At 38.5% G+C, this 25,837-nt stretch overlaps 1 protein-coding gene across 1 annotated transcript; it reads right to left on the bottom strand.

The window, feature by feature from the left end:
• Positions 1-1,798: 1,798 nt before the first annotated feature.
• On the bottom strand, positions 1,799-22,892 carry LOC115213172 (G protein-activated inward rectifier potassium channel 3-like). Its single transcript, XM_029782108.2, has 5 exons — positions 22,126-22,892; positions 15,447-15,711; positions 9,115-9,318; positions 5,987-6,158; positions 1,799-2,572 (listed from the first exon to the last, which is right to left on the bottom strand). The coding sequence occupies exons 1-5, from the start codon at positions 22,789-22,791 to the stop codon at positions 2,560-2,562; spliced, it is 1,320 nt and encodes a 439-aa protein (XP_029637968.1). The 5' UTR covers positions 22,792-22,892; the 3' UTR covers positions 1,799-2,559.
• Positions 22,893-25,837: the final 2,945 nt, after the last annotated feature.

The raw sequence follows: 25,837 nt of genomic DNA, 5'->3' as shown, positions 1-25,837 counted from the left end.
GCTAGTTGTAAATTATTATTCTCAATTATTTTGGGAAACATGAGACTTTATTTGGTGCTCTATGTCTGTGATTAAGGAGTTGCATTAGCCAATAGTGAGATTAGATTTATCCGAGTTGTGATAGGATATTTCTATAAAGTCATCTGCAGATGAGTCTATGTATGTTGTGTGTGGGTCGTATAACGTTAAGTTAGTACCTATTTTGCTAATTCCTGGAAGGATGAACAGCGAAGTGTATTTGATTATCGCTCTGTCAGTTCTACAATTCTATTAGTAACGACTTTATATGGAGGCTATAGATTTTGGGGAGGATTGTAGCTGATTTAATTGATCGCGAATACATAACTATTTTAGAGACTATTCAAAGAATCAATGCCAGGCTGGCTGTATTTCAACTTATAATGTAAAGGGAGACTGAATGCAAGCAATGTTTTCCTCTACTCGGTCACCTCTGCCATCTACACTTTCTTTCAAATTGTATGTCATTAGACTGAGGCCAGCGAAATTTTTTCCCCCACGAGAGTTCCAGATCCCAGTACGAATCAGAACTCAACTATCAAACTAATTTATGAGCGCTTTACAAGTGATGGGCGATAAGATAAGGTCACTTGGATTAGGACAGACCATGCTTCTTTCCTCTTTTTAATAATGCTTGTTGTTCTTGTTTCAACCATGGCTGCCTCTGCGTAAGTATTTGTGTTGCTTTTTACTTTGTAAAACAGGGGAGAGGGTTGCTAGCACATTACTCTCTACCCACATTTTCCCATCCACATCTTTACCATATGGGGCCCTAACAAAATCCCATAGGTATAGAAGCAAATCTATCTAATTACTTGTCTCCTAAAATCAGGCATCACTTGGCGATCGGTCGACTTACAACACCGTTCTTAGTCTTGAGTTTTCTTGGTGCTCTACCAAGTAAAGTCAAGACGAAGAATGGTATTGTAAGTCGACCGATCGCCAAGTTATCCCTTATTTTAGGAGACAAGTAATTAGGTTTGCTGGTAAAGATGTGGATGGGAAATGAGGGTGATGTGCGAGCAACCCTCTCCCCTTACTGTTTTACAAAGTAAACAACAACACAAATACTTACCGATAGTAGATTGGTTGTTTTTAACACGTTCACGAATGTTATGTTGGGCTTTGTGTCTAGGCATAATCTCAGAGCTGAACGGATCTGATCGTTCGTTATCTGCATGGCTGTCTCTGCGTAGTTGTTTGTGTTCAACAAGGTCAAGGTGATCTCTGATAGACTGTATGCAAATGGGTTCATTACTGGGGTCTGGAACTCTCGTGAGAAAAAAAAAATTCGCCGACCGCCAAAAAGAGGTTTTAAGTTATCAGTGCAAGGGAGGTAAATATAGTTTTATTATTTCCCCTTCTTCACCTTTGTTTAAGTTCACATAAAAAACGAAAAAAAAGATAGATGTGAAGTTCTTAACAGGTACTCATTTTATTGACTTCAAGAAAGGATGAAAGCACCACTTGTGAAATTAGAAGTGAATGTCCTGAAATGTCAAAGGTGCTATTGTGCCTACCATTCTGTCAATTATGTTTAAGGGGTTTCATTTCCACTTGGCACAAAGATTTACATTTTCATGTAGGAAAAATTGAAATATAACATATCTATTAACACATACATCTGTATATATAAAGTCAAGGTAGAAAATGCTAAAATAATTTTATAAAAACATTTCAGTACCAGTTGCAGTCATTGAGACTTTTTCAACTGTAAGTATGGAAAACAATAAAATTTTGGAAAAATTAAAAAAGTTTTTAAAAGAATATTTGCATACAAGTGGCATTTTCCTTCTTTCTGTCTCTTGTTTACTCGTTCGTTTTCAACCTTCTACACACACACACACAAGAGAGAGAGAATTTTTGAAGCAGAAATTCTCTTCATTATTGGTACAACGTACATTTAAGTGGAAGGGTTAGGGTTGATTAAATTAGCTCAGTAGTTCTCAACCAGGGTCCATGCAAGTAAGGTAGTAAATTGAAGATCCACAATATTTTAGGGGTCAATGAAAAAAAATTTTCCATGAGATATATTTATTGCAAGTGCAATTTCAAGCCTAAACAAATGAATGGATAAAAATCAAAATAGAAATTTTGAAAGATGTGTCTATAAAACTAGTTTTTAAACACCAAATGGGTATGGGAGGGGTCCACAAGAATAAAATAGTAATCAAAGGGTTTGATAGGTAAAATATGGTTGAGAACTACTGAATTAGCTGGTATTTATTTTATCAACACTTGGTGGATAAGACAGCTAAATCTAATTTGGAGGAATTTAAATTCAGAATGTAAAAGATATATAACCAAGTGGCATTGTTTCTACCCCCTTATCACCCTCAAGTATTATTAAAATATAAAAGGGAATGACAAATTAATTTATTAATGTCTAAAAGCTGACCCTCAATAAAGAGGATTATTTCAATTCAAATGCTAAGTTAGAATGAAATTGTTGTCAAAAGACTAAAAAACGAGTTGTCTCAATCAGTGATAGATGATCAGATCTGTCTGTGGTTGGTAAAGTTTTCTTCATCCTGGGAGCTGTTATATCGAGAACCTGTTGAAAATAAATTGTATGACTGTTAACCCTTTAGTGTTTAAACCAGCCATATCTGGCCCAATATATTCTACATGTTTTATATTCAAACTGGCCATATCTAGCCTCTCACTCCTAACTTACAATGCCATTCTGAAAATAAACAATCACATCATTGAAACCTCAAAGCTATAAGATAATGCATGATTAATTCAAAACAATTTGAGTGAAAAAGTATTACATTTAACAGAATATTCTGAACACTAAAGGGTTAAGAGTGATTATATGCATTCGTTTGTTTTATGTGTTTTTTTCAATGGTCAGACTTCGAGGTATTATTTTGTGACCAGGTGTCCTTCCTGCTGCTAAACTTAACCTTTATTTTTAATAAAGGATCTTTTAACTCACACATTGAAAGTGCAATGTCAGCAGAGGATGCATTGATCGGGGAAATAACAATGCCACTGCTTGTAGTTCAGCAATTATTGGAGAAACACAAATATAAACGATCACATACACACACACATTTTTTCAGTTTCCATCCAACAAATTTACTCACAGGGCTTTGGTTGGCTCAGTGCTGTAGTAGAAGACATTTGCTCAATGCCACAGTGGGACTGAACTCAAGACCACATAACTGAGAACGAAGCTCCTCAACCACACAGGCACAAGTGTGGCTGGCTGCAGAGGTAATAATGTAAATTTTAAATAAGGTTTAACGGCAAAGAAGCACTGGAAAGTATTTTTTTCAAGCTGTAGCAACGTCAGTTGCTACAGCTTGAAAAAAATACTTTCCAGTGCTTCTTTGCCGTTAAACCTTATTTAAAATTTACATTATTACCTCTGACGTGTTTCACAAACACCATGCCAGGAATCTCTACCCCATTGGCTTTGTGTGTGTGTGGAAACAATATTCTCTGAAAGATGTGATAATTTTCATAGTTGGATACTGCATTTTTGTTAATAACATTTTTTTTTTTTGGTTATATTTAAGATATCATTTTTGTTTAATATTTTACTTATTTCAGTACTGTGATCATGCTGGGGTACAGCCTTGAAGGGTTTACTATAACAAATCAACTCGGGAATTATTATTGATCAGACACTTATTCTGCCGGGCCTCTTTTTGCCCAACCACTAAATTATGGGGCCTTAAACAACCAACATCAGTTGTCATACAGTGGGGGACAAACATGAACACTCACACATATATACATACATATGTGCATGTATGCACACACATACATACGTGCATGTATGCAAACATACACAGTGGGCTTCAACACAGAATTGTCTGCAAAATCCATCCACTCTTTAGCATTGGTTGGCCCAGGGCTTTAGCAGAAGAAACTAGTTCAAGGTGCCGCACAATAGGATTGAACCCCAAACCACTTGGTTGCAAAATGAGCTTTTTAACTACACGGCCATGCCTAGTTACAATTTGAAACGATTCAGGACATATCTTAATTTTGCTTACATTTCATTAAGTGTGGCTGTGTAGGTGCACCCCAACCACATCGTTTTAGTCTCACTGTTTGACCCATTGGGCAAGTGTCTTCTGCTATAACCTTGGGTCAACTAAAGACTTATGGGAAGATTTGGAAGATGGAAAATAAAGGGGGAGCATTGTACCAGAGTATGTGTTTGTCCCCCCACCATTGCTTGACAGTTGGTGTTGTGTGTTTATGTCCCTGTAACAAAGTACCAGACTTAAATAAAAAAAAAAATAAGTACAGGGGTTGACGTGTTTGACTAAATTCTTGATGGTGGTGCCCCAGTATGGCCACAGTCTAAAAGATAACTGCTATAACAGAAAATACCATAGAGAATGTTCCTGCTGTGACAATCCAGTCAGTTTATCACAACACACACACACACACACACATTGTATATACGAAGGGGGGCTGAAAAGTTCTTGGCTTTAAGAGTATCATGAAAGGCCTGACTGGAGACCCAACCTTCCAAGTTCTTTTACAGGGCTTAGAAAAACTGAAGGACTGCTGCAATGTGTGCATGAATCTGAGAGGGGAATATGTTGTATAAAATCATAATTAACTGATCCTCCTGTACTTTCTTTTACCCAAAGCCAGGAACTCTTCAGTACTCTGTCACACACAAAGTACGTAGCTGTAGAAACAGGAACTAAACATAGTCTTTTTATTTGGCTTTTTATTTTATTTTCGTATCACTTTGATGTGTTGCTAAAACAGCATAAAATTGCAAAATGTTTATATTTTTAGGTTTCATCTTTGACTGGTCATTAGACAGCAGTCTTGCTGGGGCATTGCCTTGAAAGGGTTTTAGTCAAACACATTGACCCCCAATACATTTTGCTTTTTATAACTTTGTTTTTTTGAACTGTGCTAAGTCACGTGGACAAACTTTAGTTGCCAAGTGGTGAGGGAGGGGGATAAATGGAGACGGACACACAGGGCATCCACAAAGTTTCCATCTAGATTTGTTCACAAGGCTTTGGTCAGCCTGGGGCTATGGTAGAAGATACTTGCCCAAGGTACAGTGAAGTGGGACTGAACCCAAAAGAACGTGGTGGGAAAGCAGGCTTCTTAACCACACAGCCATGCCTGTACATATATAGTTAATATTTTTTTGTTAATAATGACAACTAGCAGTATAGCCCGGCATTGCTTGGGTTTGTTTTTTAGTTGCGCTTAAAACGGCAGACTTTGATGTCGCGTTAACAAAGTTTTGACATAGTTTCCATCTTTTTTGAAAAGTAAAAATTTTGCATTATGTAGCTTGTTATTCTCTTTTAGTGAACATTTTTCTGGTTGAAATGCACCAAAAAATAGCAACACAACAGTCAAAAAATCGTAAAAAATAGGGATTTTCATAGAAGAAAAAGCACCTTTTTGATGTAAATAATTTTTGGTCTTAACATGGTCTGATTTGAATTTTTTCTTCTACGGAATGAAGAGGAAGCCTTCTTCTGTCATACTCTCAAGTTTGGTCAACTTGTGCCGCAGGGTCTCGGAGGAGATAGTGTTAGTTGAAGGCTACCAAACCTTCCACACACACACACACAGACAACTTCAGCTTTATATATATGGGTAACTACCACCTGTGTCATCTCTTGTGAAAGGTAGGAGAGTCCAGTTTGCTGGACATTGTTGTAGAGCAGAAAAAGAGGTCATTTCTACTCTTCTCCTCTGGAAGCCATCTACTCACAATACCAGAGGGCGCACACTCTCCTACCCTGATGTAATCTCCAGGGATAAAGGCATCCAGCAACAGGACCTCCGTAATGCCATGATGGAACGTGAAGTCTGGCGTAGCATGGTAAATTCCATTGTCTCGACCACGGTCGAACAATGATGATGATGATCAGCTTTATATGTATAGATTTTCTTTTTCTGTTTTCAACTGAAAATCTAATCATTCATTAAAACGCACACACACAAAACCAACGTAATTTACCTTCGTTCATGAATTTCTGGTTGATTGCCCAAGTCTTGTGTTTCAGCATAGGTTCTTGCCTGGTTCCCAGGAGAGCTCATCACTGACATGGACTCAAAGACTTTCAGGTTTTGCTCTGAGAATTCTCCAGGAAATGATGTTGAAAAATGAGGATTTTCCAAAACGTCTTTACCTGGAAGAAAATTAATTACAACTTGTTGAAGCCAAGAAAGAGACATTTTGGTTATTTAAAAATGAAATAGAAAAATGTTGTTGTTTGATTCCAGGTTTGCCTGATTCAACAAACCTATGATCAAAAGATGTCCAAACTGTAAGTGTCATCTTTTTATTCAGACATTGTATATCTAGATCTGCCTTGTATAAGGAGCACTTTCTATTAGATGATAAAGGTGTAATTGGAAGGGGATTTGGCTGCTATTTCTAGCAGGTTAAATGACCATATAGAAGTTGGCTTGTAGCTATTGTCTGATGTGTATGTGTTTTATTATTCTCTCCAATGTGTATGTGAATGTCTGAATGTTGATAGAATGCATGTGAATGAATGGACATAAGTATGTGTGTAAGGTTTTATGTGTCTGCATATCAGTATGAGCATATATGCACATGTATATGAGCATACATGAGTGTACGTGTGTGAGTGCATGTGAATGTGTGTAGGTGTGCACATGATGAATGCATGTGTATATGTGTTCATATACACATGGCATGTATATGTGAGAATGCACATGTGTGTGAGTATGTATTTGTGTGTAAGTGAATGTGTCATTGTGAGTATGGTATGTGCCTACATTCACATTTGAGAGAAGTTAAGTTAAGTTAGTTAAGTTTTTGGCTCAAAAAGCAAGGCCATGTAGGGGGACATGGAGTTATGTACAGGGAGGGTGTTCATGCAAAGAGTTTAGGCCATTTCTGGTCAAGAGAGACTTTGAACCGAGCGGTCGTCGGCATCTTCACTATCTCGTCCAGCAGCTTATTCCACGGATCCGCAACCCGGACGGAGAAAGCCCCTCTCCTTCGATTGAGATGAAATCGTCACAGATAGAGCTTTTCGGAGTGACTCCGCAGCCGACGCTCTGAAGCAGGAGTGAAGAACAGCTCTTTCAAGAGGTTAGACTTTCCGCTTATGATGTGAGCAAGAATGAGATCATTACAGCATTGTTGTTTTTCTAGAGAATAAAGGTCAAGCGTCTTCAGCCTTTCTTCATAAGACAAATGCTTGAGAAGTAATTACAGAAGAACTGCTACACAGTTGCCATCACTGATTTCCCAAAGACAGAGGCTTGAAATTGTTACTACTGAGGAAAATGTATAGGAAAGAATGGTTACTCCTAGGAAACCCGACAGAGGGTTCAATCTTGGAAGTTGACAGCTGTATAGATGAAAGCATAGTTAAGGATATCCTGGTAGGAACAGGAGCTGGAGTCTCAGGGTTAACTAATGGAGTAGGTCATTTGCTGGTTAGTTAGAAATACAGGGAGTTGTCATACCCATGACAAATGTAGCTGTATCGTCAACTAGGACTAGGGCCATGTTAACATTATAGGCCCTCTGGCAAATGAATGCATTGGGCCTTATTTTATTTACTGACAGCAAACTTTAGTATTTATAGATCAGGATTGGGCCCCTAGACCCATGTGGCGTTGGGCAAATCACCCAGTATCTCTGTGCCTTATGATGGTACTGACAGGTATACAAGCAAAGGAGGTGCACTAAAGGCAGCTACAGATATCAAATTAGGTTATGTAAGCTACTGAAAGAGTTATAGGGAAACTGATCTGGAAGAAAAGCTTCTAACTCTTAGCACTCATCGACTCAGTGAAGGCCTTTCATAGGATTCCATGCTCTGTAGTCTGGTGGTTAGGAAGAAAACTAGGAGATGAAAGTTTATGAGAGCCATGTAAGCCATGTACAATAGTGTTGTCAGCAAGGTGAGAACTAGAAATGAGTTCAGCACAGATTTTGTTTATAGTTTAGTGTTCGTGAGGGCTCAGTCTCCTGTTGATGATAATCCTCCAGGCCATTACAAACAAGATTAAGACTGGCTGACCATATGAACCTTTCTCTGTAAGTGATTTAGTTACTTGGATTGTAAGTGAAGAGTTGATGGGTCCATCAAGTAAATATAGAAGTTTTAATGATGGGAGTGCAAGGACTGGTTCTAAGGATAATTGTTCAAATTGTTTCAGATCTGCCAAAGGTCTTGAGAAAATAATTTCAAATTTTGAGAGCAAAACCCAGAATTGAGTGGCCTCAAAGTAAACCTAATAAAGACGGAAGTTTTAGTGAGCATGAAAAAGAAGTGGGTACGAATGCCAAGAAGATGGACTTTGTATGTGGCATATGTACAGGAAAAGTTACCAAGATGTGAGAAATTCTTTCAAATGTTCAGATGATTCCTTAAGAATAGCTGATAGTTTTTGTTACTGAGGTGACCTAATTACCAGATGTTGCTGGGTGATCTAAAAGTACTGTTGCACGAATAAAAATGTATCTTGGATTATGGCAATAAGTTTGCCTTACTGAGGGGAGAATAGACTGTATAATGTTTGTGAATGGAGTAGAATGCTGCATTGTAGAGAGATGCTGTTCCTGAATGTGGAACATTGGTGAAGACTGGGAAGAAATATGATGGGTGTGCAATACTAATGTGTATGAATGGTGGAGTACAAGTAACTGAGGGAAAAACTGATTTAAGAGGAATCAGAAATACTGAGAGAGAGAGAGAGCTGAAGGAAAAATGGATTTAAGAGGAATCGAAAATACTGAGAGAGAGAGATGAGGGAAAAATGGATTTAAGAGGAAAATCAGAAATACTGAGAGAGAGAGATGAGAGAAAAATGGATTTAAGAGGAATCGGAAATACTGAGAGAGAGAGTGGAGGGAAAAATGGATCTAAGAGGAATCGGAAATACTGAGAGTTCAATGGTATGGGCATGATGTCAATTATGTAAAGAAGGGTCAAGTTCTTGAGTTGACAGGATCTGTGGAAGAGGTAGACTGAGGAAGATGACATTGGTACAGGCAGATGTAATGTATAAGAAGGATGTCAGCTGAATACAAAGGTTAACAAATAAAAATATAAATAATAAAAACCAAGTAATTTTAAAATTGATGTGAAAGCATTTAACCTGTGCATATGGCTGTTATATGTTTGGCACTCATCTCTGGTACTGGAGTTTCAATTATTTTATCAAAGTCTTTAAAATTGACACACCAACGCTTAATTGACTCATGAAATTGAAGAATTTGCTGGAAACGGTAACCCCAAAAGATTTCATTTTGGCAGTATGATGTTCTGGCTTGACACAGTTCTCCTGTTGTCTCAATAAAACCTAGCAGAAAATACAAATGAGAGAGGAAGAAATAAGACACTGGGTACTTTACTGCTTAAAATATTTTTTTCAGAATTCAAAATCACATACAGAAACACAATTTTTGTTCAACAAGGATTGAGTTTGATCAACTGGATTAACATGTAAGTGGCTGAGTATTCCACAGACAGGTGTAAACTTAATGAAATTATCACACAGAATCAACTTGACAGTCTGTGACAAGGCTACACTTTTTGAATCACCTGATGAGTTTCTATACAGTTTCTGCCTACCTAGTTTCACTTACAAGTTATGGGTTGTCTTGAGGCCATAGAAAATGACATTTGTCCTAAATGCCATGCAATGGGATTGAACTCAAACTCAAATATGAAGTAAACTTAACCATTTGGCCATACTGCACATATGAACACATACACATGTGAATGTATAAGTGTTGCCTGAAAGTAATGCAGAAGTGGGCAGAACTTTAACAGGCATAGGTTGTTCAAATTGCACATAATGGTATTGTAATTCTTCCACTATACGATAGTACTGTTCAACAGTCTCCAACCATAAGCAATGCATTTGTACCATCATTGATCTCAACCTTTAATTCTATTTGAAAAACTTCAGGTATGCACTGCTGTGCATACTTCTTCAAAGTCATTTTCATGTCTGTGTAATCAGATCATTGCCTCTGAAGACTGTCCTTCATTGAACTGAATAGGTGAAAGTTCAGAGGATACCAGATCTAAGTTGTGTAGTGGATGGAGGACCCCTGACCAAACTAATTTGCTGATTGCTTGATTTACTACTAAAGATGTCACATACTGTCCTAGTGAATGTGGATCATTTTCTGTCTTGTTTGGTCTCTTCCTCCCTATGGCTTCTCCAAGTTCTTTGAGTGATTTCTGTATACTATTCACTGTTCACAGTACAGTTATGTTTCAGAAAAATCGAGGAGAATGATACCCTTACTATGTCCCCAGAACTTTCTGTGCCAATTGCTACTCTTGAACATTTTAGGATTTGGAGAAAAGATGTGATACAATTGTATGGCTTGAGCGTTGATTTAAAATACACCTGCATTTCACTCATCTAAAGAAGAAGAAAAAAAATCCTTGACTGCAAATGCTTCCAGCAGATTCAAACAGACTTTCTCCTGTGTCCTTCAAATTTGGTGACATCTGATAAGGTACTCTCTTTGCACACATTTCTTGATACCCATAGCCTTCTGCCATCTTCTGCAATGCATTGTGACCACAGTCCTGTCATGCAGTAAACTCACAGATTTTGAGTCATTTGTGCAAACAATTCATCCCCTCACAGGTGATTTGTATAAGTAGAAGCACTTGATGATCTCCTGCATGACTTGGTTTTAAATATTGTTTTTTTCCCATTTTTAAAGCTTTATGTCCATCTGTGTACATTACTTTCGTCAATGGTGTCAATTCTGTGAACACTAGCTTTGTGTGGATGCCGGATAGCCTAGTTCTCTATCAATGGCAACAGTCATTTAGCAATCCAATGCCAAATAAAATATAACACACATGAAAGAAATTAACATATGGCTATTGGCATACTACCTAATGGTAAAATATTTGGCCACAACAACAAATCAACCTTGGTCTTTGCTAAATAAACCATAAGGCCATTCAATTCCAGGTTTTGCTTCCACACCTGGAATTTCTTTTCTAGTTCTGTTACAGAATCTGCTATGAGAGCAAGGTCATTAGCATATAGCAGTTTCCACAGGCAACCAGTCTTGAATTCCTCTGTTATGGTTAGGAGAACTATGATGAATATGAGGGGATTGAGAACCGAACCTTGTACACATGGTCAACTCTCAACTGTAGAAACCATCCCAAAACAGTGGAGAGATGGTGCAACTCCTAGCCTTTTCTTAGCTCTTGCCAGACCATCCAACCCAGCTAGCATGGAAAATGGACATATGATGATAAAATCAGTAGTTCATAAGTCAGAAACAAAAGCACATTCAATTTTTATTATCATCAAGCAATATATTGCTTGAAAATGTCACCATCATCAGATATATTTAACATTGGCTATTCCATGCTTGCATGGATCAGACAGAATTTTTTTAGGCAGATTCATTATAACCTGATGACCTACCTATTGCTAACCTTCAACTGTTTCCAAGCAAGGTAATATTTCTCTATGGCTTGACATTTTTGTGGAAGATTGGAAACAAGGAACATAGCTTGTCTGTTGGAGATACTTGTTTACAACCATTACATGACATTATGACAAGGAATATGATAACACATGCACAAATATGACAGGCTTCTTTTAGTTTCCATAAAAAAAATCCACTCAGAAGGCTTTTGTCAGCTGAGTACTATAGAAGACATTTGCCGAAGGTGCCACACAGTGGGACTGAACCCAAGACCACAAGGTTGGGAAACAAGCTTCTCGACTACACAGCAATACTTGCATGCATATATAATTCAATTACAGCCGTATATGTATATATATAAATTCAATTACAGCAGTAAGGGAGTGTTTGATTTTTGCAGATAATAAATTTTTATCAAATGCTATATCTCCATTTTCTTTCTTATATATATAATATAGCCAAGTTCCCTATCAAAAGCTCAATGGCAACAGTCATTTAGCAATACAATGGCAAATAAAATATAACACACATCAAAGCTGTCTTCCAGGTTTGCTGATCAGAAAAGAAATATTGTTTTCTACTCTAGGCCAGTCGATTAGATCGATCCAGTATGCATGCAACTGGCAACTGATACTTAATTTATCAACCCCGAAAGGATGAAAGGCAAGCAAAGACCAAGGTTGATTTGTTTGTTGTGGCCAAATATTTCACCATTAGGTATTATGTCAATAGCCATATGTTAATTTCTTTGATAATACAGCCAAACCTTATATATATATATATATTTATTTATATTTCCTGAGCGCCATACTAATACAATTGTTCGTTTGTTTTCCACCTGCCTTCGTCTTTTGTCTATTTTCATAAAGCTTCCCGTTATATATATATATTACAAAATGGAACAAGAACACAAAACATCCAGATAGACGATACAAAGAAAACAAGGACAGGTCATTCGAAGTTTTTTTTCCTCAGTGAAGCACCAGATTATCCTCGCAATTTCGGTTGATTATTATTGAGATTGCTCCAATCTGGCCAGCCCCAAGGAAAAACTAAGCTAAGAGCATTAGATTCCTTGGAAGAAAGCAGCGAATGTATACAAAAACAAGGACGGAAAAAACGGACAATGTTACACAAATATAAATACAATAAAAATAAAAGTAATAATAGGACATAACAAGTGTCTTTCGACTAAGGACGAATTGAATTAAGCTGGCGCGTGTGGAAATGAAGCCTTATGGCAGAGATACAAAAATTTCACAAACACAGGGAAGAATATCGATGTTGCACGGACAACGGTCTATATATATATATATATATATATATATATATATATATATATATAAGGCTTAGCTGTATTATCAAGGATTTCACTTCACAAAAATATTTGGCAAATAAAGATGAAGCCGTACTTCAAAAATTTTAGTCAATTTTCTATTAATTCCGATACTTATATACTCAATTTTGAACACTAGTTATTGATGGGTCTTATTTAGAGTTATTTCCCCTTCAAGTACCACAGGGTATACACACCGGTGGATTCACAGTACACACACGTTTCTACATAGTTTTCGTTTAGCAAATTCCACTTTCAAGTGAATTAATAGAAGATACTCATCCAAGGGGCTGTGCAGTGGGACCGAACCTAAAACGGTACAAGTGCGATGAAAAATTACTATACACTCCCTCAGTTGAAAGGGTCTTGTCTTGCGAGTTGTGATCTCACTAGTGGCAGTTCTACGTGAAAGGCGCCTAGTAGACCCTTGAATGGTTGGTGTTAGGAAGGGCATCCAGCCATAAAAACCATGCCAAAGTAGATGTTAGCACTTGGCACAGTCATCTGGCAAAGTACCCAATCCATGCCAAAATGGAAAACGGACGTTAAACAGCGATGATGGCAGTTACGTTTGTCCTATTCAACAAAGGATTATTATAAACGCACGCAAATATTGATAGACTATTCAAAGAGGCATTTTTACTTCAAAACATTGAGAAGAATACTAGCTGTGAAGCGAAGGAGAGCGTGTCTAGTGCTTCGATGCAATGAATGAAGTAATTTTGAGAGGAGGAGGTGTGTCGACGCCACGGACTACAGTACTTGACTGGCATTTTATTCTATTAAACCGAGGGATGAAAGGCAAAGTTGACTGCAGTTGTAATTGAACTCGGAACGTAAAGAGCTGGAATAAATACCATGAAGCAATTTCGCCTGGTGTTTTTACAAAGCTGCTAATCCATTAAAGATGTAATATTTCATTTCTGAAGGCGGCGAGCTGGCAGAATCGTTAGCACGTCGGGCGAAATACTTAGCGGTATTTCGTCTGCCGTTACGTTCTGAGTTCAAATTCCGCCGAGGTAGACTTTGCCTTTCATCCTTTCGGGGTCGATTAAATTAAGTACCAGTTACGCACTGGGGCCGATATAATCGACTTAATCCGTTTGTCTGTCCTTGTTTGTCCTCTCTGTGTTTAGCCCCTTGTGGGTATTAAAGAAATTGGTATTTCGTCTATCTTTTCATTCTGAGCTCAAATTCCGCCGAGGTTGACTTTGCTTTTCATCCTTTCGGGGTCGATAAATTAAGTACCAGTTGCGTACTGGGATCGATCTAATCGACTGGCTTTCTCCCCCAAAATTCGGGCCTTGTGCCCAGAGTAGAAAAGAATTTTTTTTCTGATCGGCAAACACGGGAGACAACTTCCAAGCATAATTCGATATAATTGGAAATCGTTGGCTGGTGTTTAGTTTCATATTTTGTTGAGTGTTTAACGAATAAATCATTAAAAGTAAATTTATGGAAATATGTATAATTTGTTGGTTTATAAAAAGATTTATCTTCTTTTATTCACCCTAACAGCTAACGAATGAGTGTACGTGGTTGCTCAACCTGCTAGAAATAGCCGCCAAATCTTTCTCAAACCCTAGTCTTATCTTTTACTTGTTTCAGTCATTAGACTACGGCCATGCTGAGGTATCACCTTGAAGAATTTTTAGCCGAATGAATCCACTCCAGTACTTAATTCTTTTTGAAGCTTGGTACTTATTTTGTTGGTCTCTTTTGCCGAACTGCTAAGTCACAGGGACGACCCACACGACGGGTTTCTTTCAGTTTCCGTCTACCAAATCTACTCACAAAGCTTTGGTTGGCCCGAAGTCATAGTTGAAGATATTTGCCCAAGGTGCCACGCAGTGGGACTGAACCTGGAATCATGTGGTTGAGAAGCAAACTTCTGGGAACACATTAGATACTTCTGAAAAGATACGATGGCCATGGTTGGAATGACTTTGATCCTATGACAGCTCGATCAGAGCAGATCTAAGATCAAACAACAACCCTAGCCCATGTTAAAAAAAGATCCGCAAAATATATGAATGGCTGTGTAAAAATAAAGTACAAAATGAGTAAAAAAACAAAAAAAAAAAACATTCACACAGCGGTGGTGCCCCAGCATGGCCGCGGCCTTCGGGCTAAAACATTTTAAAGGATTTAAGGACATATGCATGCATACTGCCCACCCCCACTAACTTATTTAATACTCGTACACCCACAGATACACGGAATTATATTTCTTTTTACACACATTGTCTCCATAGGCGCAGGAGTGGCTGTGTGGTAAGTAGCTTGCTAACCAACCACATGGTTGCGGGTTCAGTCCCACTGCGTGGCATCTTGGGCAAGTGTCTTCTGCTATAGCCCCGGGCCGACCAATGCCTTGTGAGTGGATTTGGTAGACGGAAACTGAAAGAAGCCCGTCGTATATATGTATATATATATATATATATATGTGTGTGTGTGTAATTGTGTGTCTGTGTTTGTCCCCTAGCATTGCTTGACAACCGATGCTGGTGTGTTTACGTCCCCGTCACTTAGCGGTTCGGCAAAAAGAGACCGATATAATAAGTACTGGGTTTACAAAGAATAAGTCCCGGGGTTGAGATTGCTCAACTAAAGGCGGTGCTCCAGCATGGCCGCAGTCAAATGACTGAAACAAGTAAAAGAATAATAGCAACCTACCTTCGAGGAATATTATGATTTCAAATCGTTCCTTTTCCAAGTCCAACGGACCACTGGTCCAGAAAGGGCTGGACTCTGTGATTTGATGCGTCAGCAAAACTGGCCACAAGAGACAAATATCTCCCTGCATACAGTCAACGGTGAAGGAGAGTTTATTCTGGTAGAGAGGGTATACGGAGCCTTCGTCAGTTATTGATTCAAGTACCAGTACACCATGGGCCGAAACGGATTGCAGTGATTTACCACGCAGGTCTCCAATACGGACCTTTCCAAAAAAAAAGAATAAATAAATAAAAACAAAGATGGAGAATGAGAGTAGAAATGAGCAACATAAGAGCGAGAGAGAGAGCGAGAGAGCGCACAAGAGAGAGAGAAAGAGCGCGCACGAGAGAGAGAAAGAGCGCGCGCGAGCGAGAGACAGAGAGAAAGAGCGAGTACGTGAGAGAGAGAAAGAGCGCGCAAGAGAGAGAGAAAGAGCGCGAGAGCGAGAGAGAGCGTGCGGCAAAGAGAGAGAGCGTGCGGCAAAGAGAGAGAGCGTGCGGCAAAGAGAGAGAGAGTGACAGAGCGCGCGCGAGAAAGGGAGAGAAAGAGCGCGCGCGAGAAAGGGAGAGAAAGAGCGCGCGCGAGAAAGGGAGAGAAAGAGCGCGCGCGAGAAAGGGAGAGAGAGAGGAAAAGAGAGAGAGCGAGAGAGAACGAAAAAGAGAGGGAGAGAGCGCCTGCGAGAAAGAGAGAGAGAGAGAGCAAACGTAGGTGATATCAGTGTCAATGAGTGATCCTATTGAATTTATTTAATTGATAAATCACTTTATTCGTTACTGTTCAATATATATATTTATGTATGTATTTATGAATTAATTTATCCAATAAATTTACATCATTAATAAATCAATAAATAGCACCGGCAGAGTTATTTACAAATCGATGAATCTTTCCAATAGATTTATCTCATAAATCAATAAATGCTATGTCCCTCCCCAAATGAACTTATATTATTCTTAAATCATTAAATGCACCCTTTCCGAAATAAATTTTTATCAATTATAGATCAATACATTTACATTAACGTAAATCAAATTTACTCAAATTATCTTGCTTCATTTAATGGCTGATGTGATAAACGGAGGTTTGCTTTCTTTTTTAGAAGACAGTGGAACAATAAACAAAAATCAAAATCAGAAATTGATTTAATTGAATTCATTTATAATTTACATTATCGATGGGTAAATACAGCACATTACAATATTTTTTTTATACTGAAGAGTAATTTTCAGAAAACAGTGTGTAAATAAAAAAAGGGGGGAAAATAGAAAAGAAAAAAGGACAGACCTATATAAGAGTTTCTCACCCACGACGTATTTTCTTCATAACCTTCAGAAAAATGAATGGCTTTTAAGGAAATTTTCACACAAATACTTTTTAGTTGGTGTTAGTGGAGGCGCAATGGCCCAGTGGTTAGGGCAGCGGACGCGCGGTCAGAGGATCGCGGTTTCGATTCCCAGACCGGGCGTTGTGAGTGTTTATTGAGCGAAAACACCTAAAAGCTCCACGACGCTCCGGCAGGGGATGGTGGTGATCCCTGCTGTACTTTTTCACCACAACTTTCTCTCACTCTTACTTCCTGTTTCTGTTGTACCTGTATTTCAAGGGGCCGGCCTTGTCACTCTCTGTGTCACGCTGAATATCCCCGAGAACTACGTTAAGGGTGCACGTGTCTGTGGAGTGCTCAGCCACTTACACGTTAATTTCACGAGCAGGCTGTTCCGTTGATTCGGATCAACCGGAACCCTCATCGTCGTAACAGACGGAGTGTAGATTAGGCGATTGTATCGGAATTTAATGGTGTGGGGGGTGGGGAGAGAAAATTATGTAATATGTGCGAAGATGTTTGTGCATGCGCCCACCACTTTTTTACATTAAATATACTCGTACTTTACACCATACGAAAGGTATTTGCAGAAAATTTCATTAAGAAATATCAATTTTTCTGAAGTTATGCGGTAAGAAAAATTGGAGATGGCATGGGGCTCACTTGTGTAGGACGGCCCAAAAATTTATTTAAAGAAAAAACCCGCAAAAGAACATAACTTCCCTAATTATACAGTCATAGTGTTGCAGGAGCTGAGTTAAGCAGCTTCTTCCTGGTCGGAAACCATGTTGGGTGTCAGGCAGCAAATCATTTTCTTCAAGGAAGGTGATTAGTTTCCTTCTGACTATTCGTTCCATGACCTTGCTGATGCGTGAGGTCAGAGAGATAGGTCTGTAGTTCTTGGCCTCTGCTCTGCTACCTCCTTTATGAATAGGGCATATTTGACCTTCCTTCAGTTCAAGGCCTTATGTTGTTTAGTTCCGGGTCAACCCTGATTCAAAGCCGTATGATCAAAAGTCTAGTTATAATCATCCATCCTTTAGTTTTCCTATTCAAATTTTTGTACCTTGCTGTATTTCATGTATGTCCTGTGAATTTTGTAATACACAGAACATATTTCCCTGGAGTTCATGCATCATATATGATACACATTCGCAATTCTTTTCATCCACCGAATTAACTTGAGATTTATGGAAGGAAAAATTCATATTACGCTGAACGTATGAAACAAGGGCTTACGAAATGCCTGAAAATAAGCATGGGCATTTAGGACAAACTTACGAAAATGCTTTGGACAGGCAAAGGGTTAAATTGTTTTGTCGATTTGTATTGTACAAATATCTTTAAGTATCAATAAAGTTATGTCTATGAAGAATCTTCTTTTGAGACAATCAGTCTCAATTTAAATGTTTTCTATTGTCTCATTGAAATTTTACGAACTCCGTTCACTAAATTTGACTTGTGCTGAATTTTGATGAACTCTAATTCGCATTTGACTAGTTTTGACAATTTACTAGGTGCATCTATGCGCACAACAGCTCCTGCATCATATTCGAAAATAGCTCTATGGAATTTTAGTGGTCTTCGTTACATGTTTTCAACGAAATATTTCTCATTACTTGATATTTTTTTTTTATCTAGTTTCAGCTCGCAAGCTGTGGCCATGCTGGGGCACTGCCATTTGGTGTTGCTACATGATTTTACTTCACGAATGCTTTTTAGCAACTGCCATTTGGTGCATGAGAGAGTTCGATTCAGCTGCCCTCATCTGCACCTCCTGCCGTGAAGTTCATCTGGGATACTTGACAAGAAGAGATCCAGTTTCATTTTAAAGACAATGCATCCACCCCATGCAGGTCTCTTAGGTTCTTCGGGAGGATATTGAAGAGCTGTGGGCCTGGAAGTCCAGGCTATCACAGTATCTTGTCCTATATCTTGATGGCAAATTTGGAGTCCTTGGTACTATGCAGGGGCGCCCAGTTCTGGCATTTATGTAACTATCGATGCCAAAGTTTGGGACAAGTCCTTCTAGGATCTTCCAGATGTATGTTATGGCATATCTTTCTCGCCTACGCTCTAAAGAATAGAGTCTCAATCTCTTGAGTCTTTCCCAATAGCTTATATGCTGCACAGAGGCTATCTTCTTCGTGTAGCTTCGTTGGATCGCCTCAAGTTCTGTGATTAACTTGACACTGGATGGTGACCATAGCTGAAAGCAATAGTCAAAGTGGCTTAGGACAAGTGTCCTCCAGAGGACCATCATGGTTTCTTGGTCTCTTGTTCTGAAGGTTCTAAGAATCCATCCGGTCAGCCACCTACATTTCATTGCCAATTTAGCAACATGCACATGAAAGGTTGCATCATCACTCATGTAAATACCCAGGTCTCGCACTGATTGTGCCTCTGGGATTGCAGTCCCTCCAGGTCCAGTGTATTTATTGGGTATTGCATTTAGTTTTGCGTGCTGATAGCATAGAGCTTGAAACTTTTCAGCATTGAACTGCATGCTATTCTTTTCAGCCCACTTGTATATTTTGTCCAGCTCACATTGCAGGTGCTTAGTGTCTTCAGGGTTCTGTATTGCCTGTGAAACTTTTGTATCATCTGCATAACTTGTGATCGTGGTGGCTGAGGGCATGTCTAAGAGGGCCATTATGAACAGTAGTGGTCCCAAAACAGTGCCCTGCGGAACACCGCTTACTATTTGCGTGTTAGCGGAAGTGGCCCCATTGGCTACTACCACCTGACTTCTATCCTTCAGAAAGTCATGAAGCCATTCTCCCAATTTTCCAACAATGCCAAGATCACGCAGTTTGTGACATAACATTCCATGATCGACTTTATCAAAGGCCTTTGCAAAGTCGAGATATATGACTTCCACATTTGAGTGGTTGAGCAGTCGTTTCAGCACCCAGTCATAGTGTTGCAGGAGCTGAGTTAAGCAGCTTCTTCCTGGTCGGAAACCATGTTGGGTGTCAGGCAGCAAGTCATTTTCTTCAAGGAAGGTGATTAGTTTCTTTCTGAATATTCGTTCCATGACCTTGCTGATGTGTGAGGTCAGAGAAATAGGTCTGTAGTTCTTGGCCTCCGCTCTGCTACCTCCTTTATGAATAGGGCATATTTTACCTTCCTTCAGTTTTCATGGAAGTTTGCCGGCCAGATGGATTCCCAGCAATCCTTCTAAAAGTATGTAAGAGAGACCTAGCAAGACCACTACAGTTCCTCTTTCAGAGCTTCCTTGCAACTAATTTCTTCAATATAAATTCTTTTTATTAGTTTTCTGATATTATTCATCCTTATTTTGATTGAATCTAAACCTACAATTCTTTTACCACCAATGGATTTTTATTTATGGCAAAAATTACTTTCTAGATTTTTACTTGTACAATTTTCTCTTGTTGTTAAGATGCTAAGATGGAAGAAGAACAGTAATTGAAGTTGTAAAGAAATATTCATCGTTACTTTGTATATGTCCCAAACCACGACGGGTTGGTATGTATAATTAGTAAATGGAAAAACATGCAAGGTAAAAAAAGTTGAATCGGCCGATAAGTGTGTACATATTCTCATAGTACTATATAGAGAGATATGGTAATGTTACAGAGAAAAGTGAGAGTGGTAGGACGAAGCAACTGCTTCGTTGGTGAGTTACCATAGTTGGGGTTTTGTTCAGCCGGTCAGCCAGACTCGGCTCTCATTAACCAATTTCTTTATTGCCAATACATGGCTAACATAGATGGGAAAGCACAAGGACAAAACAAAAACATTTAGGGACTGGGAACTAACATTTAGGGACTAGCATTAGTTAGTCGGGGTAAAAATCGAGTATAATGAAATCGAAATGATGAATCAAATTAAAATGAACTAAAAATTAAATGATAATATATAGTTTTTCTGGGTTTGTGTTCAACCCGCCGGTTTTTTTTTCCTATTTATAATTCATAATTTTTCGTTTTTTTCCTTCTTTTCCGTTCAGACCGGCTACACTAGCTTGGACTAAGATCGCTAGAGTTTGTCCTCGCCTGTTTTGTGGGGCGTCTCAGGATACCTGTATAATGTTTATCTTTTCCTCCCTCACATATAGGAGTGTAACCACCATCTACACTATTTCCACATCAGGGGGGATATTTTAAATTTTACTCCTAATCAAATAACTAGCTCGAACAAAGAGTTCTCACTAACTGCTTTGGCTTACGGAGTTCTTGTTTTTGCAACTATCCAAAACCAACCAGAAGGATAGACATATTGTTGAGAACAATAAATTTTGTTGGCGGTCTGTTATCTCTATTCTAGCTTTTGGTGGCCTAGAATAGGTTAGAAGGGTCAAGTGGCAAATACATTATTCTGGTAAATGTAACTGCTATCACTTACAGAAAAACTATTGTTTTGCCGTGAGAAAAGTGCTGTTGAAACTGTTAAGTGAAATTTGGCTATCGAGGATCGAAGCCACGCCATGCTTGCATGAACCACTACACACACACGTTATATATCTATTATATAAAATCCATTCTGTGTGTGTGTGTCTTCTAGAATCTCGGGCATCCTCCATCCGATTGTGCTCAAATTTGATATGTAGATACCGATGGTATCAGGGCGTGTATAAGTCTTGAAAAACTTACAAAAATCGATTCCAGGTGAGAATGCGATCGATAAAGCCGTGGGAACGTGCATTTGTACGCGCAAGTACATTAGCTGTTGCGATCGATACTACGCGTACGTGAGAAAAATGCACGGTGTCCCAAATTTAGGTTAAGTCAGTGTTTCTCAAAGGGGAGGCCTATGGGACGGTTGGACAAGTTGTTTTGAGAAAATTTGGTTTAAATGTTCGACAACTTAGCACCGTCCACTGGACGGGGGGCGTTTTGCTCGTATATATATATGGCTTTTCCCCTGTAGAAAGTCACCATCCACTTTATTGGGATATATTGAATAAGAGATATTGGATAAGAGCGGCACGTCCAAGATGTAACAGCTAGACGGAGAGCAACAGAGCTGCATCAACGGATACCATTTTGTTCAATAGTTGAAATTCTGTCGTACGCTTCTAAACGGTCTGATACAAGATATCTGTAAGGTTCGATGTACGTTATCTGAAAGCTAAGTTGTTTAATATGAATCTTTATAAGATTACACAATGTAATACACTTTTTCGTCTTCAAATAATATCATAAATTTTAAAAGTGTTATAGAACTTAGTTTAAGGTTAAATAAAAAAGTGAAAGTAATAGATTCTCTTAAGATTAAAAAGCGGAAAATAAATGGTTTGAAGGCTAAAAGTTGTGGAATTTCATAAAATAGGATTGAAAGACTTACCTGGAGACAAAGAATGCCGTCCTCTTGGCAAATCACCGCATTTTCGCTGAAGCGAATTGTTTTAGCCCGTTTGGAAGGTCGAAAAAACTTGGATACAATATAGGTGAGTAGAAAAGTGTCTGCGATGAGTCCAACTGTTATTTGGAAAAACAGAATGACCAAGGAACCGGCGCAGGACGTGTTTGGATGAACGAAACCGTACCCGATTGAAGTCTGTGTCTCAATAGAGAAAAGAAGTAAACCTACGAAGCTGGTCATACCTTTGACACACGGTTCGTAACTCGGATCTCCCAAGTGAATAAAATCGCCATTGATCCAGCAAACAGCGAACCAAGCGAGAGTGAAAAAAATAAATACCGTAAAGTACATAATGAAAAACGCAAGAATTGCCCATCGCCACTGGAGATCAAGCAAAGTCAGATAGATATCCTTGATAAAGAAGATGGGTTTCCGTCCTCTGTAGTCAATGCTGTACTGACCAGATTTGTTTACTAGAGCCTTGCGTTTTTGTTGAAGGGGACTTCTGCGAAAATAGTTCAAACATTGTGTGAAAAAATAGTGACATAAATGCCTCCTTTTTCTATCCTTTGTTGCTGATTCAGTCACAGATTCAGATTCACAGTAAACGTGACGTTTTGAATTCTCCCTCATAGATATATTTTCCATGATTGTTCCTCAGTTTTCAAATCGAATGTCTATGTTGTGTATTTTAAGGCTTAGTGGTTGAAGAAAACACTTAAAATATTTCCCCTATTTTACCAGCTGTGTTTTTTTTTCTATCTCCAGAAACATGTTGAGTATTGTATGTGTGAATCGTTATATTTTAATTTAATTTGGCTTTATTCTGTTTTGTGTGAGGCATAACCATTTTTTGAGCACACCTGCACGTTTCAAGTTCGAAAGTACACTCCCACTTCCGGTGTGGATATGAACTGAAGTATTTACGACTATTTCCGTGTCGTTTATTTGATCGTAAAGATTTCAAGATCTCGTCCTTTGATAGCTGTGCACTTGTTCCCTCGTATGTTATCTTATAATTATATTGTTTTATGGTGTGGGATGGAAACTGGATGAAGGAAATTTCTTCTTGACCTTCATTTTAAATTAAACTTGAGTGACCATTTTTATAAATACTCTTATATTTATTGATTTCTTGGATCGAAACGAAAGGTTATCGGTTCGTACACTATCAGCGGCACTGCACAATGTTCAGGTATAAAACTCTAACTTTTTACGGCTCATTTCACCGAGGTTAAAGTAGTTTAGTTCTTCCAGGTTCCTCATCGAAAAGACCCATGACATATAGATAGTTCCTCGAACAGTGGGGTACAATCCACAGATCATGCTTTTCCAATATACTTAAGGACCATGGATTAGCGAAAAGAAGTACTGTATGGATATATTGCATTTGTTCTGCTGTTTTTAACCCCGAGTTAGCCATCAAGCAGACATAAAATCAAAGATGTTCCAGATTGACTACTGCGTCTTTCTTACGAATACCAGAGACTACATTGTCTAATGTATTCTTTATTCAAGATGATAGGGTGTGATTTTGAAGGCTGTTGTGAGTGCTTTCTCTATCCGAGAGACTGCATATAAACTTCTTCGCTAGCTCGATCTTTCAGCCAGTGGGTTTTGTTAGCGGACAGAAAGAAGTCAAGCTTTGTGAGAGCATAAAAAAAAAAGAATGTCCTGTTTCTCTGGGCTTTTGTACGTCGCAACACGGTGCTTGAGGTTAAGAAGGTTAGGATCGCATAGGACGGATAGTATTCTGATGGGATTGTAGACATGTCAGCGTATATGTGGAGTTACTGAACATGAGGTGTCTTGGAGCTTGATACAACAGACTTTGCTCCCAGAATGTCCAGATAAGTGGTCATTCATTTTAAGTATTTTTATTTCTCTATGTTCATGATTTGTTTTACAGCCTCCACTGATGATAGACAATATATTGCTCTGTATTCACCATAGTTTGTTATTGGTACAGCCAGGTAGAACAGGCTTAATTCTGTGATTTATCTAAGATATTGGTCTGCATTAATGCTGTTGTTTCTGTATTGACTAAATGCTGTACCTGTTGTTGTTTAGCTCCAAATCAATCTTGATCAAACAGAGCTATGACGAAAAGCATTCCTGCCTTCTACTTCAGACATTGTCAGGTCAAGCGCATACGTAGAGGCTCCCCTGTTAGTTCGGTGTGATATCTACGTGAACTCTAGTGTACTTCTGTTACATTTTTGTCATCTATGCGTGTTATTGTTTAGCCCCAGGTTAGCCCTGATCAAGCAAACCTATGGTTAAAGACATTTTAGCCTTGTCGATCATTTTTTTCAGTATATCTAGAACTACTTTATCCGGTGTCCTTTCCTAAAGACGGTAGGGTGTAATTTGAGTAAATTTAGCTGCTACTTCTGTTGTAAATGTTGCAGGTGATTACTCATATTTGTATACCTAAAGTGGGTACCTTGGAACTGTTGTGCAACTGGCAAATGATGTATAAATTTGTAGTATTCAGTTCAATGTTTCCTATGGAAAAATACCAGGACCCATTCTGGAAGAGAGTTATCTGGCGTGGAGACCAGAAGTAAATATCTGCTCCATCGACCATTGTGATATGGAAAAAGAAGTTTATGTTAAATTCGTTATTTCACATTCCTGAGTTCAAAATTATTCTGTGGATCTGATAAACAATCATGGGAAAGAGAAAATCTACTTTGATCGGCTTCTGACAATGTCCCCTTCCATCTCTATCCTGAGTTTGTAATTAAGGGATTGTTTTTGATGGATGGTCTTTAAATGCCGTTTGGTAATTATAACACATCCTCAAGAGGAGGTGATAATTTTTATAAATCAAAATTTTATGTTCTATGGTATTTGGTATACCTGTATCTGTCTATGTTGTTCAAATATTTCACCTGACTTCTCAACTCCTCATAGATTGTCGCCATAAACAGCGATGTATTAAGATATTCTCATATCGTAGACTTGGGTTGAATGCTTTGGGCAATGGGCCAACAAGTGCAGTGCATCCAGTTTTCATCGACCCAACTGCACTGACAAACCTTGATTCGACCTAGAAGACATTTGCCCAAGGTGCTGTCGTCCGATAGGATCGAATCCGGAACTACGTGATTACAAATGAACTTCTTAACCTTACACTTCGTATTGATACTGCTACTACCCAGGTGGACTATACCAATATTTCTCATAGAGGTGAGGATGGAGCTGTGAAGCGTGAAAAGGGGGAAGACAAATCGCTTTGCTTGATAAGTTTAAGATGATTTAAAACTTTTAAAACCTGTCCAACATCATAGCAAAGAAAGAAAAATTATACGAATGCAAAAAAAATTTTCAGTGATAGTTTTGGGAGTGGGTGGGAATGGGAAATGGAAGCGATATTTGTAAGTTGGCGGTCCAATGGACTCTACCTCCTTGTGATATCATAATTACAACTAAATGGATTCGACTGTGACAGCTATGTGAGTATCTCGACCATATAGCTTTAGTAGTATGTATTGATTAAATCTTTTGAGAGGAAAGAGTAGATTTATTTATTTAATCGGAAATTGAACATGATTATTTGAGGTTTAAAAAACTCCAGCAAACATTATTTTTTCTTGGTTCTTTATTAATCTTTAGATTACGTTTAATCCATTTATCAGTAGAAATTATAAACCACGCATTCCGATTAAGAATTTTAAATGGTGCTTGC

The sequence above is a fragment of the Octopus sinensis genome, linkage group LG6 (genome assembly GCF_006345805.1).
Source record: "Octopus sinensis linkage group LG6, ASM634580v1, whole genome shotgun sequence".
Taxonomy (NCBI): domain Eukaryota; kingdom Metazoa; phylum Mollusca; class Cephalopoda; order Octopoda; family Octopodidae; genus Octopus; species Octopus sinensis.
Note: the sequence above shows the minus strand (reverse complement) of the source record. Positions and strands in the feature narration are given on the sequence as shown.

What these genes read in the sequence shown, in the direction of transcription:
- LOC115213172 (XM_029782108.2), bottom strand. Translation starts at nt 22,791, where the DNA reads ATGGAAAATATATCTATGAGGGAGAATTCAAAACGTCACGTTTACTGT. An exon ending in AATCATAATATTCCTCGAAG is followed by an intron (nt 9,319 to 15,446) that starts GTAGGTTGCTAT and finishes ATTTTCTGCTAG; the next exon opens with GTTTTATTGAGACAACAGGA. An exon ending in TATAACAGCCATATGCACAG is followed by an intron (nt 6,159 to 9,114) that starts GTTAAATGCTTT and finishes ATTTTCTTCCAG; the next exon opens with GTAAAGACGTTTTGGAAAAT.